The 21,829-nt window shown below is 44.5% G+C and overlaps 1 protein-coding gene across 1 annotated transcript; it reads left to right on the top strand.

Moving 5' to 3' along the window:
- The first annotated feature begins 5,514 nt into the window (after positions 1 to 5,514).
- si:ch211-106h11.1 (volume-regulated anion channel subunit LRRC8D) lies at positions 5,515 to 21,757 on the top strand. Its single transcript, XM_036552051.1, has 5 exons — positions 5,515 to 5,720; positions 14,502 to 15,457; positions 15,892 to 16,142; positions 17,967 to 18,344; positions 20,154 to 21,757. Exons 2-5 carry the CDS (start codon positions 14,504 to 14,506, stop codon positions 21,274 to 21,276), a joined length of 2,706 nt encoding a protein of 901 aa, XP_036407944.1. The 5' UTR covers positions 5,515 to 5,720; positions 14,502 to 14,503; the 3' UTR covers positions 21,277 to 21,757.
- The last annotated feature ends 72 nt before the right edge of the window (positions 21,758 to 21,829 follow it).

Raw genomic sequence — 21,829 nt, 5'->3', positions numbered from 1 at the left:
TGACTTTGTTGCCCTCAACGAATCAACTCCTCCCAGTTATTGTAATCACCAGGTCCCTCGACCTACTGGTAGAGGTGGCGGCGTTGCTGCTGTACACAGCTCCAAACTCTGTGCCACCCTTAAACCTGGCTATAACTTCCATTCATTTGAACTATTAGTACTTAGCTTTGCACATCCTGACAAGACTGCATTTCAGCTATTTACCCTTGTTATAGTTTACAGGCCACCTGGCCCTTACAGTGTTTTCTTATCGGAATTTGCCAATTTTCTATCTGACCTGGTTGTCAATATAGAAAAAGCTGTAATAGTAGGCGACTTTAATGTCCATATGGATAATGAACATGACCCGTTCAGAACAGCATTTTTGTCCATCATCGAATCCATTGGACTCTATCAAGCTGTGGACAAACCCACACATTACCGCAACCATACTCTCGATTTGGTCCTCACATATGGAGCAGACATTAACCAGGTGGAAATCATGCCACACAATCCTGTGTTATCCGACCACTATCTCATCTCTTTCAATTTACCACTAACATGCTTCACATACTCGGAGCCTAGATTTTCTTCCAGGCTCACGTTTTGCTCTCTTACAGCGAATTTATCGACGAGCTCCCTACATCATACTACCTGCACAACGACATCTCCTCTAGTTTATGTTCAAACCCCAGCTCAACTGAAATTAATCTACTCGCGGACAGAATCGACTCTACTTTGCGTAAAACTCTAGATGCCGTTGCTCCCCTCAAAAGGAAGAAAATCACAGACAAGAAGCTAGCACCTTGGTATAACGACCATACTCGTGCTCTCAAACAAGCCACACGAAAACTCGAAAGAAAATGGCGCTCCACCAAACTACAGGTTTTTCTCCTGGCGTGGAAGGAAAGTCTCCTAAATTACAAGCATGCCCTCACAGCTACCAGATCCAAATATTTCTCTACTCTTATTGAGAGAAACAAGGACAATCCTAGGTACCTGTTTAGCACTATCGCCAGATTAACCAAGAGTCCTGCATCAGTTAACCCTACCATACCAGCAATTTATAGTAGCAGTGACTTCATGAACTTCTTTGACAGTAAAATCTTAAAGATAAGAGACACAATACAAAAATTCTCATCAACTTCTGGTTCCTGCCTGGCCAGTCCCGTTCCAGATTATGTAGGCATGTCTATTAGGCATGTCTATTAGGCCCGCCTCGCGCTTTGACTCTTTTATACCCATTGAATTTGGCGACTTTTCTTCTCTTCTCAATTCATCTAATAACTCTACCAGCCAACTTGACCCCATACCAACTGGCTTCGTAAAACAGCTATTGCCTGCAATTGGCACACCACTATTAAATCTTATCAATGCCTCTCTTATGTCTGGACACGTACCTCAGCCCTTCAAAGTAGCAGTTATCAAGCCTATTCTGAAAAAGCCCAATCTTGATCCCAATGACCTGTCAAACTATAGGCCCATCTCGAACCTTCCATTCCTCTCAAACATTCTGGAAAAAGCGGTATCAAAGCAACTCTGTGCCTTTTTACACTCTAACAACATTTTGGAAGTTTTCCAGTCCGGATTTAGACCTCACCACAGTACGGAAACCGCTCTCCTGAAAGTGCTCAACGACCTTCTACTCTCCTGTGACAATGGCTGTATCTCTCTTCTTGTGCTACTAGACCTAAGTGCAGCCTTTGATACCATCGATCATTGTATCCTCCTTGACCGCCTCGAAAACCTGGTTGGCATAAGTGGACATGCCCTATCTTGGTTTAGATCTTATCTATCAGAACGATATCAGTTTGTCTCCATCAACAACGAATCCTCCGCTCGTTCCAGAGTAAAATATGGTATACCTCAAGGATCTGTGCTTGGACCTCTGCTCTTCTCGTTATACATGTTGCCTCTTGGCGATATCATCCGTAAACATGACATTAATTTCCACTGTTACGCGGATGACACTCAGTTATACATATCAGTCAAACCGGATGTCCCTCTGAATATTTCAAACATGGAGGCCTGCCTAACAGATGTAAAGAATTGGATGGCCCGAAACTTTCTCCTCCTCAACCCGGACAAAACCGAAATATTGGTCATAGGCCAAAATTCAATCAGGAGCAAACTCGCTCATTTTACATTGGACCTTGATGGTGTCTCCCTTGCCCCGAGTGCAGCCATCAAAGACCTTGGTGTTGTTATTGATTCCGAGCTCTCCTTTGAAACTCACATAACTAACACCTCTAGGACTGCCTTCTTCCATCTGAGAAATATTGCTAAAATCAGGAAAATCGTATCAATTAACGACGCTGAAAAACTAATCCATGCCTTTGTAACATCCAGATTAGACTACTGTAATGCCCTCTTGTCAGGATGTGCAAACGTCTCATTAAAACCCCTTCAGCTGGTGCAAAATGCAGCTGCTCGAATCTTAACTAAAACTAAACGCTTTGAGCACATCATCCCAGTTCTGGCCTCTCTCCATTGGCTACCTATTAAATACCGGATCATTTTTAAAATACTCTTACTCACATTTAAGGCTTTAAATGGGCTTGCCCCCCCTATCTTAAGGACCTTCTTCATCCATATCTTCCGCAGAGAGCCCTTCACTCCCAAAATGCCGGGCTTCTCACCATTCCAAGAGTGGGCAAAACTACTGTAGGCGGTAGAGCCTTTTCCTATCAAGCCCCTCTCCTGTGGAACAGTTTACCCTCTGAGATTCAGGGAACAGACTCTCTCTCCACCTTTAAGTCTAGGCTCAAAACATATCTATATAGTAAATCCTTCAGCTGAGGGACATGGCCTGGTGCTGGCGTGGATCATAGAGTCTCTGGTGGACTAAGTGGTCATTGCTTTCATGGACCCTGTGCCGTGATCTGGTGTTGACTGTCTTAGGGTCGCCCTCATGACTATGCCGGTCCCTTGCCTCCCGTCCCCTAGGTTATGCTGCCATAATGTTAGCCTGCCGGGGTCTTTCCTTGTTGCACACCTTTTTCTCTGCCCCTCCTCTCCTGCCTCTCTGTTCTACATCCCTGCCATTCTTACCATCCACTAACCACTGTTTTCTGTTTGCTTCCTATTCCCTGCTCCGGGCTCCTGTCCGGAGCTGTAGCCCAAGCGTCTCATCTCGTTTTCCAGTCCTGCTACCTCGCTGCCCTGCCCATCAAAGCCAACTGCATTCCAAGACCCGGACATCCTAGGAGACATTCTTATAATCACTCTACTGTTAACTGCTATTGTTTGTCAATAACAAATGTACATTGCATAATTTTGTGTCTAACTCTATCTGCCCAGTGCCGGCCAGAAGCAGATGGGCCCCCCATGAGCCCGGTTCTGCTCAAGGTTTCTTCCTGATAGGGAGTTTTTCCTTGCCACTGTTGCCTTAGGCTTGCTCTCAGGGGGTCTCAGGCCTGGGAACAATGTAAAGCTGCTTTGTGACAACTTGTGTTGTAAAAAGCGCTATACAAATAAAAATGAATTGAATTGAATTGAATTGAATTCAGTATAGAAATTTATTAATCAGTAGGCTACTCCTGTAAATCGCATCCGTCACTCCCCAAGAAGTACAGAATACGGTAGCACACAAATCTTATTCACATATCTGAATGACAGACAACTAGTACGAGCGAATCCTTGCGACATCTGCTGAGAGAAAAGAGAATCGCAGCCTTGAAAGGCAGGAAACAACATGGCCGAACGCGAGGCTGACAGTAGTTTCGCACAAATGGGACCAAAATAGCTTTAAACTAGCTTGTACCGGTGTGATTTTGAAAATTCAAAGATGCTAGGTGATAACACGCACAAATTTAGGAAAAGTCATGAAAGGAGGGTCCTGGAATTTGATCGAGTGCAGAGAATTTTTTTTTTTTGGTCGCTGCGGTCAGATGACCGCCGCTCGGTGCTTCTAGGTATAAGTGGCTTCAGACCAGCACGGCGCTTCTAGTGTTAAACCACTTCAGTGTCGGTTTAAGCAAATACGCACAAAAGTGACCTCTAGTGGCTAATATGAAATTTCTTGAAGACAGAGCAACTTAGATCAAGCTAAACCTCAGCAGTAGGTTAAACCACAAGTACCGATGACACGGCAATGGGTCTTAAGAAGCCACGTGACTTCTTCCGCAACATGCGCGTTTAAAACCGTGTTAAACTGTAAACCACAACTAAGCTAACGACAGAGCAATTGCCCCTTTGAGCCCAATTTTTAACAAAAACATTTAAAGATTGATGCTATTCACCAATAAAAACAACAATAATCAAAGCTTGTTCACGCGTTTTAGAGAATTTTAGTTCATCTCACCACGTAAAATGGAATGCACCAAGCACGGAAACAACATTGTGGGGATTGGCATGTTTATATCCAATTAAATAAGAACAGTCCAAGGAGCTGCTTTTATTATACAGGTGGGGCCTTACTATTTAAAATTTTGGAATTTCGTTCATTTTTGTGGTGTTAAAACATACGACGATACGACACGTTAATCGGTTTCCCAGGAGATGATTATAACTGCTGGGATTGGGACGTGCAGAATTTGGCGATGCATGCAGAACATACCAGATACTCTGTGACACAATCAAAGATATTGCTCACATTATTCTTATCGGAGTAATGAAACTATGCGGGCCTCTACAGTGGCACAATGGTCAACTAAGTAGAGATTTTAAAACTCGAATCATGGGACGGACTCTGCCGGTATGCCTTCGAGGGCCTTGGTGTAACCGTTTTCCGCATCCTCTTAAATTGGGAATGCAGAAGTTGCTTCCACTGTGTGACAGTCTGGATATTTACATTTTAGTAGGCTATATGAGTAGGTTTGAGAAGGATATCCTGTCCTATTTTGTATAGGGTCATTGTGTAGCCTGTATACAGTTATAAACAATGAATAGCCTACATTATATTTAGGCCTAATGTACTTCTTTAGTGACAGAAAGACACAAAATGTTATTGCATTCACATTGTTGTTTTTTTTTTTTTTTTTTTTTGGTCAAATCTGAGACGATTAGGCAAATATCTATCCAAAAAGTATATGTAACTTGTAATATGTAATTCAATGTTTTTCAATGCGTCTCAACCTGCCTTAGGGACAGTGAACAACTCTCTACAAGAAGATACAATATCGCTTAATCGAACCAGACTATATGTTTTTCAGGTTTTTTTCTATCGTTGTATATTTACGGTAATTTACGGTTATTATAGCCTTACGTTTTTAAATTGTGAATGTGTACATTGGTTTAAATGTCCATTTTGTGTGTTTTTCTCGTGGATAGGCTACTTTTGGGTACTTCTGATAACTTTTGCTCATATTGCTTTGCTTTACTGATGTGTAATATCTGAGGGTGACAACTGAAGATTAAGAGAAGATGGATGACAGAGTAACGACGACAAGAAGCAAGTGGGACGAGTCGCGGTTCCTGAAAATACCGCGCTGGTGGTATTAATGTAGACTTTTCAGCGACGTCTCTCTTTGTCATGACAACCGTAGTGCGAGCCCAAAACACGTGTCTGGAGCCCCAGCTCTAACAATCGTTTTCAGTGTCCTCTGGTCTAAATGAAAGTCACCGCTTGGGCAGAAGTTTCTGCTTAAGTTTTTCTGGGTATTCTCGAGAAAACCGGACTGCACCGGACGGAAAATACTATAATTTGCGGTTTTCTGAATAGCAAAGGAAACAACTCAGCACATGGTTGTTACTTTGAAAGGGCCAACTAGCGTGAGCAGAATCCGATCCAGCGTCATACAGTAAGTTTTGTTATTCTATAAATTCTATTTTATTTTTAAAGCGGTTACCACGTTAATCATGAATTAATAATTGATTACATAAGGGAGATGATGGGAGTTAAATCTCGTTTTACAGTGGTATCGGTAATAGTGTGGTATTCACACAGCACTAAAATACGAGCTGTTACCTGATTAAATCATGGGTTAAAGATCTCTGGCCCCACGCCGGAAATCAGGCGTGCAGAGAGTTTAGATCAGGCAATGAATAATAGAGTAGGCCTACCGAGGTGGGTACTTCATCACTAGCGTATACGGACTCTGATATTACCAGACCGGAACGCAATTTTATTAAAAACAATAGCTGCATCCGAATACTCATACTGCCATACTATATAGTACACATAAAGCAGTAGGCTACGTCACAATCCGTAGGGTGTCCGGGTGCTGTCATTATGTAGGCATTTAATAGTAGTCGAACAGTACCTGGACGACCTACTACAAATTTTGAAGTGTGAAATTTTGAAGTATAAAAACGTACTACACTACGCTATCCCATAACTCAGCTGGAGCTCGAATAACCGAATAAGAATTCCCCGGGAAAAAAATAGAAAGAAGACGGCAGAGTAGTCAACTTGGTTAATCTAACGAATCAATTGGCTTGTTACGGAAAGTTGGCTTTTAGTCTTACCTCAGGTTGACAGTTAGCTAAGTTTTTCCCCACGAATGTGTGTGTGCCTCATGTGGTACCTGTGGTACCAGCGTTTCAGTCGGTAAAAGATGGAACGTTCAGCGCCACTTCAGGGACATTCTAAAGCTCTTAACGTGAAAAGGCTTAACGTGGCTTAATGTTCCAAAACAGCGATCAATGATCACCAAATGTCTCTCGGACATGTCTTGTCATAAACACTTTCACCTGTCAAAAAATCAAAACCGAAATCCTATGAGTATGGACGTTCTTACATTAAGCGTTTTCCTCTCCATTGACGCCCATTATAAGGAAAAGGCTTAACGTGGCTTAATGTTCTAAAATAGCGGCCAATCATCACCAAATTTGTCTGACATCTCACGTCATGAACACGTAGTTATGTTTTCTATGACTTTGATGTGAATTTAAGATGTGACAAGAGTGCTGTCACTGCGGTTGAGTATGCGCTCTGACTGCCAAACTAATCAGCCTGGCTCTTTTGCGTCGCGGTCAAAGCTGCAGTTTCGTATACCGTAGATCCGGGTTTGAGGCCGGCTGGGGTGATTGCTTTCGCCCTTCGCTACAGTGAGCTTGACATATTGAAATTTTAAACATATGGATACAGAACGTACATTTGACATGCTATTGATGTGAAGTTATGATACTTTTGATCCAAAATGTGAGCTTTGGATATTGACATTTGATACATGTATATACAAAAAGTAGCTTAGTTAAGCTGGTTAATGTGAGTGTTTTAATACATTATATTTACATTTACATTTATTCATTTAGCAGACGCTTTTATCCAAAGCGACGTACATAGGTTACAGTTCTTTACAATGTTATCCATTTATACAGCTGGATATTTACTGAGGCAATTGTGGGTTAAGTACCTTGCCTAAGGGTACAGCAGCAGTGTACCAGCGGGGATCGAACCAGCAACCTTTCGGTTACGAGTCCTGCTCCTTAACCACTATGCTACACTGCCGCCCATTATTATTATATGAATAAGTGTGAGTAATATAAGACATGAGTAGCTCTTCGCCACTTTCATTTTTTCAAAGTATCTCTCAGATGAAAAAAGGTTGGAGACCCCTGGTCCAGTCTGTCTGTTGTTTTGCTATAAACACCTCCTTTTTAGGGCGAAAATATTCGGGGCTAGACCTAAAATATTCGGGGCAATAGCCCCAAATAATCAGACCTAACGACGCCACTGCGGTCGCCTCTGAACAAAGCGGAGACGTGTTTTTGTATTTACATAGCAGTACCTTCTCTCGCACCAGGCTAATGTGAGTGTTTTAATACGTTATGTGAATAAGTGTGAGTAATATAAGACATGAGTAGCTCTTCGCCACTTTCATTTTTTCAAAGTATCTCTCAGATGAAAAAAGGTTGGAGACCCCTGGTCCAGTCTGTCTGTTGTTTTGCTATAAACACCTCCTTTTTAGGGCGAAAATATTCGGGGCTAGACCTAAAATATTCGGGGCAATAGCCCCAAATAATCAGACCTAACGACGCCACTGCGGTCGCCTCTGAACAAAGCGGAGACGTGTTTTTGTATTTACATAGCAGTACCTTCTCTCGCACCAGGCTAATGTGAGTGTTTTAATACGTTATGTGAATAAGTGTGAGTAATATAAGACATGAGTAGCTCTCCGCCACTTTCATTTTTTCAAAGTAGCTCTCGGATGAAAAAAGGTTGGAGACCCCTGGACTAAACCATCTCATTTGCAGAATGAGGCCTACATCACATCCTACACACAAACTGTAGTAATATTTTGTTAATTTCTGCTCCCATGTAGACCTATGTCGTCACGTACCTCGACTGTGTGGAATAAAAGCTATATAGGCATCTCTCTTTATATAGTCATATAATTAAGGTTTGCGGAGATAACTCTCTATATCTTCTTCGAAAAATTGTGGGCTGTTTTTTCTAATCACAAAGACAGACAAAACACGCTTAAATGTCTATGCACGTTCCTGAGTAATGATAATAATTCAAACACAATCCAGACCAAAATGATTATAAATCGAGGGTTACAATAAAGTCGTAACTTTAGTTCCATTTCAGACACTTCATTGACGACAGGATCCAGGAAGGGTCTTATTGTTTATTTATTGCGGGGAAATAAACTTTATTTTTGGCGGATGTGAAGTCAATTGTATAAGAAATATATAAGCCTAATAATTACAATAGCCCATAATATTTATATTACATCGAGGATCCAACTCGCAAAGAATTGTAAATTATGTCATTAAGTGGCATTCTTGTTAAATCTATGTTCTGAATATATGGAGAGACTATCTATATAGGCGGGCTCTGGTTCTGGGTAGATCTCCAACTTCCGGTTTGGAGACAGTTTACTGCGAATCAGCTGAACTCGTGCGTGTTGTTACACAGCAATCACGTTTAGCTTAACACACAGCTGCATGTTAAATTTGTGATACTCCGGTTTAAGTAGTACAGTTCTAAAGCGCAGCTAAGGCCAGGTTCACACTACATGACTTTCAAAGTCGTCAGATCACTGTACTGTTCACACTACACAACTTGCTGTCTTGTAATCGGGAATTTTGAAGTCGTTGTGGTTTGCGCACGACATGACTGATCAGCGACAGGGGGCCACACATTACAAGATTTTTCACCAGGAGGAATCTCCAACGAGTCTGTCTGGTCTCCAAACTACGTTTTGCCATGAAAACACACGTGAGAAGTAACACGGGGAATGACACGATACCATGCGTGAGACAGGGATTTTACTCTTCTAAAAATGGCTACTGTAGGCAAAGATATTATACTCTGTAAGCAATATGGCCAAAGTCTCATCTCACAATATTTGTATTTTGACGGGGTACTGCTATCATTGATATTGTTTATGTAATGAAATTGTAATGTAAGAGTCACAGTCCTAAGTCATGAATTCATATTCACAGTACTGCAGGAATGTATTATTTTTGGAAACATCAAAAAGGCATTGGTGCTCCTGCCAAAGTTCAACCGAATTTTCCTCCATTTCTTGGATCCAAGCAGATCGCGGAACTTCTGCTGTAGCCATGCTTGTTGATGTTGTACAACTCCTCCCCTGGGTTTCCCCTCACCCCTTGTCTTGCACTCTCATTGGCTGTAGCTCGTCACTGCACTCACTGCCAATCACTACATTTTTCACACTACAGGATTTGGACTCCCGGACAGGTCCAGATATTTAGCCTGCCAGATATCTGTCAGGCGTCTGCGAGACATCAGCGAGGGATCGAGAGCCAATTTGCGAGCCCCGGGAGAATGCCGATTTTCCTCTGATCTGGGGCTTTTGTCGGCGATCTCCAAAAACTGTCAGTGAGTGGAAAATCAGGGCTAAAATCGTGTAGTGTGAACCTGGCCTTAGACATCGCCGATGTCTCGCAGACGCCGACGCAGACACCGGAGATCACGTTTTTCAACTCGGGTGTTCCAGATCGCGGTTGCTGCCATCCAATGGAAACTTATTGCTGAGCGGTGGGTGACCCTGGGGATTGTGTTGGATTTTGGGTGTCATTCAGATCCCATTTCTGGCCTTCCACTGGCAACTCATTGCTGAGTGGAGCCTTACCGTGGGGATCATGTTTTTGGACTCAGGGGGACTCACTGTCAAGTTTGCCAACTGTCAAGTTTGCCAACTCATGTTAGTTACCCTGTAGGCAGTAGCAGAGCGAGCGAGCGAGCTGCCCCGAGCCCACGGTTCTGCCCAGTAACAAAGGGGCCCACCTTGGGCCCAATCTGCCTGACTGAACATGCATTTTTGTTGTTTAGTTTAATATTTTGAATAAAGTTTGTTTGTGTCTTGATTGCCGCAAAAAAAAAATTAAAATTCAGACTGAGGGCGTAATGGTTCGACCGATCTCTAGCTAAGTTTCTTGCCGTGATATTTATTTTGAATGAGCACAGACACAGTAAAGTTACAGAAAACTTTATTCACTGTCCAGTATCCTTGTGTAAGTGTACAAACAGAAAAATTACGCCCTCTGTTAGAGTCCCAAAGTAGGAACTACGCGATCGCCGTCACTGCTGGCGGAGCTGCGATATTTAAAACTGGTCCACGAGTAATAGCGCATCTCATTGTAATCCGCATTTCTCTCCGTTCCGCCCTTCTGTCTCCGTAAGTTTCCCCTTGGATCTGTCTTGTATCTGCATACATATTATAATAGAGGTTATGCACTGACGGGTTTCCTGACATTTACATGTAGTCTACCTGATTTCGACACCGGGGAAATACACAAAGCAACGCCTGAAGGCATACAAAAGCCAGGACATTCTAAAACACTTAACGTTGCATAATCTTCCAAAACTGCGATCCATGATCCCCAAATTTCTCTCGGACAACTCTTGTCACTTCCTCCTGTCAAAAAATCAAAACCGAAATCCTAGGAGTATGGTCGTTATCTCACGTTAAGCGCTTTCCTCTCCACTGACGCCCATTATAAGGAAAAAGCTTAACGTGGTGTAAGAATTGAAGAGGCGCGGGTCCGATGTAGTTTGGAAGTCAGTACGGTTTTATTGGCGGTCGAGCAGTTACAAAGAGAAAGTTTTACAATGATCGGCAAAGCGTCACAGAAAAACAGTCTCTTTGGGTTTGCGGAGTAATTGAACACTGGTTGATACATTGAGGCACTTTATATACCTTCTCTTGAGTTCTTTGTCCTCAGAGGCAGGAAACAGAAATGTGTATTCCAGCTACATTCTTGTGTCTGGCATTCTTACACACAGCTACGCATTAAACTCTGATTTAAGTAGTACAGTTCTAAAGCGCAGCTAAGCTAGCTGACAGAGCGATTGTCTCTTGAAGGCTGGCGCAGACACAAACACAGTAGAACGGGAGGTGAAAGATAAATGGCGATAGACTTGGTTAGATGAAAATGATGATGACAGACAGACAGACGTTCGGGTTGTGTTGTCACAAATTAAACACTCAGGACCTGCTTTGCATTGTGTGTTCGAAAAAAATACAGTATGGGACAAGCGGCAAAAGCTATTGTCTCGGCATGAGACAGATCCCTCACACGAAGCAGCTGTTCGGGCTCTTCGTTATACGCCAACGTTGCCGGGAGCTGTGGCCACTGTAGCTGCTGCCGCTTCATCCATCTAAGACCGCGTGTGCAATCAAAAAGTCTGTATTTGTACATTTATAGCGGAACATGACCTGTCTTTTAGGATAGCACCAGCACTAGTTGACTTGTGCAAAACATCACAGGACAGAACTGCACTCTCCAAACTTAGCGTGTCAAATACACAGTCCAACTACCTATCCACTCACGGCATTGTCTCTCACATTAGGCACATGTTTAGTGCGCAAGCTGTCAAAACAGATGTTTTGGCTGCACGTTGATGAGTACACAAACTGCAGCATGGACAGAATTTTCAATGTCTTGGTCCGATTCTATGACGATGACTTGAACAAAGTTGTAACACAGCATCTTGGGGAGGGTATATTCCCAGGGTTCTATTTTCCCCAGTTCAATATTCTGTTAACACACCAGCTAATGCTATCCTTATCTAATGCTAATGTTAATAGTAACCGAAATGCTAATGCGAACACTTACCCATATGCTAATGATAACCCTAATTCTAATGCTAACACAACCCTGAAGCTAATGCTAACTCTCAAGATAATGCAAAATTGCTAATGCTAACACAACCCTAAGCCTAAACCAAACTCTAACCCTAACCTTAAACCTAACCCTCACCCTAACCTTAACCCGAACTCTGACTCTCACCCAAATTTCAAGGCTAAATCTGACATTAATGCTAATGCTAACTGGAAAGATAAAGCTAACGCTAACCCTAGAAGTAATGCTAAAGCTAACCTTAACCTGAACTTCCATTTGGGCCCTTGGAAGCATCATCCATGTCATATTAAGTGAATACAGAGCTAGGGAACATCTTTTCAGGTTCCCATTATGTGCTATGTAGAGCTAGGGAACTTAAGAATCAGAATCAGAATCAGAATAGACTGTATTGTCATTGCACGGTGGGGGTGCAACGAAATTGTGGGTGGTCTGCAACAGCAGCGCACTGAGGAACATTTATGTAAACAAAGAACAGTACAAATAAGGCACATGACATAGGAGAAAAAATATACAAAATATACAATAAATACAGTAAAATACAAATTTACAAATTAAAAAAAGACACATTGTAAATGAAAAGAAATATAAAGAAAAGCTTGTACGTTAATGTGGCCTCTATAAAAACTACTTAAAGTGCACAGTGGAATTGCACAGTTGTATTGAGGTAGAGGGTTGGGGGGGGTTGGGGAGTCAGTGTTTGTTTGCAGTCCGTATGGCCCAGGGGAAGAAGCCATTTGTTAGTCTGATGGTGTGGGACTTGATTGACCTGAAGCGCCGTCCGGAGGGCAACAGGTCAAACAGGTGATAGGCGGGATGTGAGGAGTCTCCTTAATTTTACTGAGGCAGCGGGATCTGGATATGTCGTCCAGGGTGGGCAGAGGGCAGCCGATAATTTTTTGGGCGGTGTTAATAACCCTCCGCACAGCCTTCCTGTCCTCAGCTGTGGAGCCTGCGTACCACAACCCCAGAGAGTTTGTTAATATGCTCTCCACAGAGGAGTGATAGAAGGCCAGCAGCAGCTTCTTGTCCAGGTTGTTCTTCCTGAGGACATGCAGGAAGTGCAGGCGCTGCTGAGCCTTCTTTACTAAGGCCTTGGTGTTGGCTGGATGACCCCCTCTTAGGGCTGGGCGGTATGGCCTAAAATTTATATCACGGTATAATTTGAAGCATGGGCGGTAACGGTACATATCACGGTATATTCGTTTTTAGAGATATTAGAGATTCCTCCTCTCTAAACTGTTTCTCAAGCACACTCTCTCATCTTCAGTTCTCCACTGCTGTCAGTGGCCAAGTCTCGCACGAGTTGGAGGCGTGTCCAGGCAAGTCACAGATTATCATGGAGGAGGAAGAGCTACATGTTCCACCAAATTGCTACAAATCAAATGTTTGGTGACACTTCGGATTTTTCGAGAGAGACGGACATTTTGACAAGACGCATGCAATTTGCAAAATATGCCGTGCTGCTATAAAGTACACAGCCAGCACGACTAACCAAAGAAATAAAATCAAACTATCCATACCATATTGAATTGCAAAGCATCATATTCCTTTGCATCGCATCGTATCGCGTTGAATCGCATTGTGTTGAATCAAATAGTTTTGAATCGTACTGCATCACAATAGGAGTGAATCATATCGTATAGCATTAGTAGTCGCTTCATATGTATCTTTAATGTATCAGACCGTTGACAATGTATCGACATGTGTATCGTGTCTTTTCAATGAAGTTACACCTAGATCTGTGAGGGCTCTACCGGTCAAAATGGTATAAAATCCATACCGTAGGGCAAATTCATACCGGTGTACTTTCTATACCGTTTATAACGTCCACCCCTACCCCCTCTATAGGACCCCCGCTAGGTTCCCATTATATGCTATATAGAGCTGGGGAACATAGGAATGACCCTGCATCTTGCTACTCGACCAACTTTTATTGAAGTTGCACTTTTTATTTTCACTAGTACTTAAGAAAAAAAGGAAACAATTTTAATTTGAGCACGGTAATACAAAATTTACAAATTGTTTTACAATTTACAGTAAAGCTGTTGTGGTAACGCTAAATGTACGTCTGTCCTATTTTGTTAATCCCCCCACAAAAAAAAAAAACATTAGTCTCAGAAAATTGTGTTGCTTTAAGCCCCGTTAAATAATGAACACTTTGCTCCTGTATTTCTCCCATATACTATGTAAGAACATGTGAAACAGTGTTGTCTATTGTGTTGCCATTAAAAGTGCTATCTTGAAAATGTGATATCTATTGTGTCAGCCCTTGTGGGTAAATGTAATTAAGGGGACGTTTCAGATTTAACAATTTGTTTGTGAGGTTTGGAGGTTGTAAAGCTAGCAGAGCAAGCTTGACCTGTGACTAGAAACTCATAAATATGTACTTATAAAACTGTGCTGAACTACCACGTAAAATGACTCACTCTCTACTACTCTCCTCTCCCCTTCTCCACCCCTGCTTTTGGTCTCTGGCCCCACATTCATTTTTATACCCTCACAAACCTGCCCTGCCCCAGTCATGTTTACCTTATCAGAGCTAGCCTCTCTACATGACCGTCAGGGCAGTTATTACCGGCTGCTGAAGCCGTGGTGGGAGGTGTTCATGGAGTACCTGGTGGTATTGATGCTCATGGTATCTGTGCTTGCTGGGACTCTCCTGCTCTCCCGGGATGGAGTGGTGTGCCTCCCTGTATACCCTCAGCTCCAAAATCACAGCTCTCCCAGCCACGCTGACCCCCAGCCCAAGACACTCCTCCATCCCTCCAGGAACTCACTTACCTCAGACCCCCACCCTACCTCTACCCCATCCAATCACATCCCACCTCCCCAGACTCTGCCCAGAGGGCGGCGCACGCACCTGGACTACCAGCAGTATATGTACATTAGTCAGGTGTGCTACCACGAGGCCCTCCCCTGGTATTCCCGCTACTTCCCCTATGTGGCACTGTTGCAGTCCCTGGTCCTGCTGGCCAGCGGCTGCTTCTGGTTCCACTTCCCCTTGACGTCCGCCCGTATTGAGCACTTTCTGGCCATCCTGGGGAAGTGCTGCGAGTCGCCCTGGACATCGCGGGCACTGTCCCACACAGCCTGGCTGGAGAGCACACGCACCCAGGGAGATGAGGGTGGGCCCACGCTGCCCTCAGCTCCACCCTCCCGGGCAACTTCCATAGCCGGCCAGTCCAGCCTAGACTCGGGCACAGACAGCCCCCCATTGGTCAGATGTGACAGCACATCCCCTGCACCGCCCCCATCTCCCTGCCCCTCTACCCTGTCTCGCTCCTCCTCCCTGTCCTCCCTGTCTTTCTCTGCCCCCTCCCACCCCTCCAAGCAAGAGCCAGCTCCAACAGTGATGCCTGACAGCCGCCCTCAGACTGCCAGCCTTGACCGCAGTGACGGGGAGCAGGCACGGGCTCTGTTTGAGAGGGTGCGCAGGTTTCGGGCACACTGTGAGTCCTCTGACATCATCTTCAGGGTACGTCATCTGTGAATCCACATTGCTGTCACCTCTGTCCTTCTGCCCACTGTTACAAGCTTTACTGTTTTACCACATGTATTGTCTCTCTTTTCTGCATTACTTAAAAGTCTTTGATGTCAGAGTAACCTATGAAATTAGCCAATGTTCAAAGTTATGGCCTACAATTATACTCAAAGGGCAGGGCTACAGTCAAAAAGCAGGCCTTCAATTCTACTTAAAGTGCAGACCTACTGTTTGCAGGGGAAACAGTGATCATCTGGTGAGTGAATCACCCACACCCAGCATAAAAGAACTTTCTTTTTGCATTCTTTCTTTTTGGATGAACTCTTTACATCCCAATGTCTCATACAGCAGGGTAACTGTAACGGGCGTCACTAGTTTTCAGTATGGTTTCCTGAAGTGCTGGCTCAGCTTCATGCCACCTCCCTCAGGTGTACCTGGCCCAGACTGTGTTCAAGGTGCTGAAGTTTTTGCTGATTGTGAGCTACACAGCACCACTGCTGGGTTCCATCTCCTTTACCCACACCTGCCAGCCTCGGACCCATGCACTCACAGGGTACAGCACCTTCCAGTGCACCCACAGCCTGGCCTCTGTCTTACGCAAGCTGCTGCTTGCCTACGTGTTCTTGGTCAGCATCTTCGGGGTGCTGGGCATCTACACCCTGGCCTGGATCTGCCACAGGTAGGCATCAGCGTGAGCTAATGGTTAAGGAGCACAGCTCATAATGCAATGGTTTACAATTAAGTTCCCAGTTGATCCACTGCTGTACCCTTGGGCAGACAATAAAGCATTTAAAAGGGCTAATGGCTCTAAGTTGGTCTTGATAAAAGCATCTTTTGGGATAAATGTAAAAAATGTTGCATATGTAGCCTATGGAATTAGGTTCTTTTATTTGGGTAATGCAGCACCGCGGTGTTAGTGCAGCTTTATAGCATCAAATTGGTGATTATATATAGTTCCCCTGTACAACACAAAGTTGAACAATATATAAGCTCATCAATACATTACTACCAAACTGTGCTTAGAACATGCACATAAATTCAACGAAACAATTTCTGTAGCAGCTTACACAACGTAGCTTCACGCCAAAAATAAAACACACCCCTGATCAAGTTAGCTTTCAAGGCTAGGAAAACATACAATTTAACATACAAAATATGGCAGTGGGCTTACAACTGTACATTTAAGACAAACAAAAATACAACAAAACACATTCTTTTAGTCTCATGTTAGCCCACTTGTAATACTGAGTATTCAATTATCAGGAAAACAATACTCACGTCGTAATTATTCCTGTCACAAAGTCCGCGTTTTTAGCTCCAGTTTCAGGAGAATACAATTAAGTCTCACAGTGAGGTCTAGGGGAAATAAAACATACATTTCTCTGCTTTAAAACTACCCAAGTTACAGTAAGCACGGGAAATGTAACGGATGCAGCTAACTAGCTAGCGAGCCTGGGAAGCCACCTCTTTTATTACAGCCCGCGAACTCTGGAGATTCCATAGAAAAACTTATTGACAAACCATCGACTTAAAATATAGCTCTATACATTGATATTGTTATTCACAAAAACTTACTTTAGTCAGATGTTAATAATCTACGGCGTATTTACCGATTATTTTGCACAATGCCTGATCACATTCACTCCATGTGTGCATTACCAGGTTCAACCATAATGGGAAAAAGATTGAGATGCATCCAGCTCGCCAACCTTACATTTTTTCCAGACCGTGCCATCAAGTGGACAAAAGTTGTAACTGGTAGTTTTGGACTTCTTCCGTTAACTTGCTAGCATTACTTTGTGCACTGCTTTCTCAGTAAAACATTTCTGTAAATAAATGAACTTAAATTCTTTTCTAACAACATTTTAACATGTTATCTGAACTAAACATACAACCCTTGCTTTGTAGCCTATCCAGCAGGGAATATATTTTCTTTACCACCTGGCTACATTCTCCCCTGCAACATAAGTCAGCGTCCTCATTGACTTGACATATCTGATGGGATCCCATTACCCCTTACAAGGCCTTCTAAAACAGAGCAGCACCCAAGCTTGTCAACACCTGAGAGACCATATCTGTCACAGTCACTGCATTACAGGCCGATTTAGGCAGATGAAAGGGGTTAGCATGGACCCCTGCAGTTGCTCTCTGGCTCCTCCTAACAGCAGAAATGGGTGCACTATTGTCCCCCACTCCTATCTCTACTGGGTGGACTTCACTGACTCCTACAGGCAACTCATCTGAAGGCTGTAGCTCCTGACTCCCAACCCTAGAGTCCCCTGAACTAAAATAACCCTTGCTTTGTAGCCTCTGGGAATATATTTTTTTTTTACCACCTGGCTACACATAGCTGTGCAGCCAGGATACAAGTTCACAGGGAACAGAATGACAAATGTGATGGTGGTGTTCAGTGTTGACATTTTGTCATGTGTTGGGTTTTCTTTGTAGGTCATGTTTTAGGTTAGTCTCCCTGGGTCAGGTTTCCTTGTTTGTACCCCTCCAGATCTCTGCGTCGGTATTCCTTCCAGCACCTGCGGGAGTGGGGCTCCATGCGGGATGTCCCGGATCTGTGCAATGACCTGGCCTTCCTGCTGCACATGGCAGACCAGTACGACCCCCTGCTGGCCCAGCGGCTCTCTGTCTTCCTGTCACCCATCAGTGAGACGCGCCTGTTGGAGGAGAACCTGGAGCGGCAGTGGGGGGAGGCACGGTTGCACTCCATGACCTCTACCGACCCCCACGGCCGCACCCAGCTGCAGCTAGTGGCCCTGCCCCATCTGCCTTGCGCCCTCTACTCCCTCAGCCACCTGGAGGTGCTGAAATTGGAGCTCATCACCGAGGCCAAGCTGACCACACAGCTCTCCCACATGACCTCACTCAGGTATGGCAGTGCACTGTATCATGGGCTGCATCTATTTTCGAAGTGAGCTGCATCAGAAGACACTATTTAAAGGGGGGGGGGCTCTGTGGTTTCAGGGTTGCACATAGACTACAAAATCTGATTGATATCATTAGACAAACTGTAAATAAAATGTAACAAGGTGAGACACCCTCTGCTCTGAACACTAAAACACTATTCAAAGTCATTCTAGATACTGTTGGCAGTGCGCAAAACTACAGATGACAAAATCTTTCTGTAAATGCACTCTCAAGTGTATCTGTTTCAAATATAGGAATGGTGTTGTTACCACTAAAGGAGAGAATAATAATACAAAGTAATATGAATAGACAGTCTTTTTCATAGTTACATTAAACTGGAATTAATTTACATCTTACAATATTACAATATACACAGGCTGCCAACACCTTTTCAAATTTCCAAACCTTTCCATGACTTTTCAAAGTCCCATAAAATTTCAGTCACCATTTCCTCACAATCTTGCTAACCACAATATATAGATAGAAAAGTGAAAAAATGGGGAAACAACTACATGTGTACTCACTGAAGACACATTATCCCAACTAGCTAGATAGAAGAATTGGCTGAGCGTCCCCTGATGACATAGAAGAGCATAGGCCTATGTGCTGGGGCTGAGCCCCGGCCCAATTTAACCCCTGCTCCTAAGGTACCTATGTTTGGGTGAACATGAAGAACACAAACAATGCTTCCTTCAAAAATAAGGCAATCTGAGAAAACATTGTGGCTCACGCAACATTCTACAATATTTTTGAAAAAATAGCAGCCGAGGTGATACCCAAATGAGAGGCGGACAATCATTCTGTTTTTAAATGTGTGTAATGTTTAGAAGGCAATAACAAATTAATCTGGCTGTTGTATAATCTGTATTTACTGCTTTGTAATATCACTATGAATAGATGTCAGCAGCAATATTAATGTCAGCTAGTGAGTTGTAGCTAGCTAATGGGTACTCATGTTATTGTCAGTGGAGGACTAACTTTATTAGCTAGTTAGTTTATATTGAAGCTAGCTATGTAATGTTAGTCATCTTACCGTCAGTTTATTAGCTAGCTAGCCACATGCTTTCTGTGATTACTATAATCTAGCTAGCTAGTTATGATTAGGTTGCTTAAGGCTAGCTATATACATAGTATAGCTCTATTTGCATCTGCTCCAGGGATTAGAGAAGGCACAGAGGCTTTTATTTCAGTTAGCTAAGTAAAAGCCACTACGAATCACTGTTAATTGTTATTAACAACTCTGTCCTGAGCTGCTGGAGATAACTCATTCCTTAATTAGAGCGAAGGTTAGACATCTTGCTAGTTGCTTATCATTCTGATTTATGCAACTATTCAATGGAAATTATATAGATTAGTAATGTTATCTCAGTCTATCAAATACCTGAAGCTGCGCTGTGGTCTCTTGCATGCCACGCACACCTAAGATGGCATTAGATGTTGACATAAACACTGCCTTCAAAGGCTGTCCAAATTCACATTCTTTTTCAGTTTTATGTCAAGGGAGTAGGCAGCTCACTTTGAAAACTGACACAGTTGCAACCTCACTTAGGTACAACAGTGCACTGTTACATAATCTAACTCAGAGTAGCCCAGCCATTTCATATGAATGCATTCAAGTTGTGTGGTCTGTTTCATTCCCCCAGTGCCTGTCTAGCCAGTGATGGGTAGTGTCTGGGTAGACAGCTGATGGCTGTGACTGGTGTTCTGACAGTGTGTGCTACAGTGGAGCAGCAGAAATGTTGCTCTGTAGTGACAGGTGTCTACCCTACAGGGAGCTGCACCTGTACCACTGCCCTGCTGTGGTGGAGCCAGCGGCCCTGCTGGTGCTTCAGGATCGCCTGGAGTCCCTATATCTCACCTTTACCCTGGCCACAGAGATCCCCAGCTGGGTTTACACTCTGCGGGGCCTGCAGGAGCTGCACCTCACTGGCCGGCTGGGAGGGGAGGGTGGGTCAGGACGGGGCTGGGTGCTAGGCAGCCTGAGGCAGCTGCGGCACCTGCGGGTGCTGGCCTTGCGGGGGGCGCTGCAGCGTGTGCCAGCCGAGCTGGCTGAGGTGGCGGGTAGCCTGCTCCGACTGGAAATCCACAACGATGGGGCACGGCTGCTGGTGCTGACGGCACTTCGGCGCACCGCCGGCCTGGCCGAACTGCAGCTGGAGGGCTGCCAGCTGGAACGCCTACCCTCCCCCCTGCTGGCCCTCACCAGCCTCCGCTGCCTTGACCTGCGGCACAATAGGCTGCGCACGCTGGAGGGCCTCCTGGGTCTGCAGCACCTGCGCCGGCTCACCTGTCTGAGGCTTGCCCACAACCGCGTGCTGACCCTGCCTCCCAGTGTGGGCATGCTGCGAGCCCTGGAGCTTCTAGACCTGGGGCACAACCAGCTGCAGAAACTGCCTCCCGCACTTTTCACCCTTCACCACTTGCGGCGCCTCCTGCTGACAGGGAACCTGCTGGAGGAGCTGCCCCCTGACGTGGGATCGCTGCTGCTGCTGAACGAGCTGGACCTGAGCGGGAACCGGCTGGAGAGCCTGCCCCCGGCGCTATTCACCCACTGCATGCACCTACGCACCCTCAACATGGCCCACAACTCCCTGGTTGCCCTGCCACCTGGCCAGTGGGCCCTTCACGAGCTGTCCCAGCTGGACCTGCGGGGGAACAGCATGGATGCCCTCCCTGCAGAGCTGGGGAGTTGTGTGGGATTGCGTGGGGGTGGCCTGCTGGTGGAGGATTGGCTGCTCTTTTCCCTGCCTCCCCACATCAGAGAGTTCCTCTTGAAGCCCAACACCCTCCCAAGCACCTCCACAGAAGGACACTCTCAACCAGATTTGGACATTTTCCCTACTTTCTCTACAGCCCAGTGGAGTTTCCTCTCTGCTCTGGAGTCACAAATATAGATGCAGATAAAAATATAGAGATATAGATGCAGATGCAGATATAGATATACAGATGTGGATGTGCACTCTGTGCAGGCCCTTCAACACTCCTCTGTACACCTCTCCAGCCATGCTGCGGGGGAGCAGCCATTTTATTGTCAGGGGTTTGGACTTCTCCATTTTCCCAGGGCTTGGAATTTCATATCAGATGTCATGTCATATTAGACATGTAACCATGTCCTCCCCACTTATCCTCCTTGATGTATCTACTGCTTTTAGAACAGCTGACTATCAGGTCCTCTTGGCTAAAATGGGTTTTTCAGGCACTGCCCACAGGTCGTTTTCTCCCTACCTCTCTGCCCATTCCTACTGGGTAGCATGGTGTAGGGGTAAGTTAGTCTTCCTCACAGGGGCAATACCAATTATGTAGGGACAACGCCTATGATTTGAGGGGGGTACCATTTATGTGTAAGGAATATCCTTACATGAGGTACCAATTATGTTTGGGGTAATTAAATTAAACACATGGAGGCACCATACAGAATATGGCGTCTACCATAGTGGTTAAAATAAA

This window comes from Megalops cyprinoides, chromosome 19 (assembly GCF_013368585.1).
Source record: "Megalops cyprinoides isolate fMegCyp1 chromosome 19, fMegCyp1.pri, whole genome shotgun sequence".
NCBI lineage: Eukaryota > Metazoa > Chordata > Actinopteri > Elopiformes > Megalopidae > Megalops > Megalops cyprinoides.
The sequence above is the reverse complement of the archived record's forward strand: the minus strand, read 5'-3'. Positions and strand labels throughout refer to the sequence as shown.

Coding starts and splice junctions, on each gene's coding strand:
- si:ch211-106h11.1 (XM_036552051.1), top strand. CDS start 14,504: ATGTTTACCTTATCAGAGCTAGCCTCTCTACATGACCGTCAGGGCAGT. Junction 16,143..17,966: donor CTGGCCTGGATCTGCCACAG/GTAGGCATCAGC, acceptor GTACCCCTCCAG/ATCTCTGCGTCGGTATTCCT. Junction 18,345..20,153: donor TCCCACATGACCTCACTCAG/GTATGGCAGTGC, acceptor TCTACCCTACAG/GGAGCTGCACCTGTACCACT.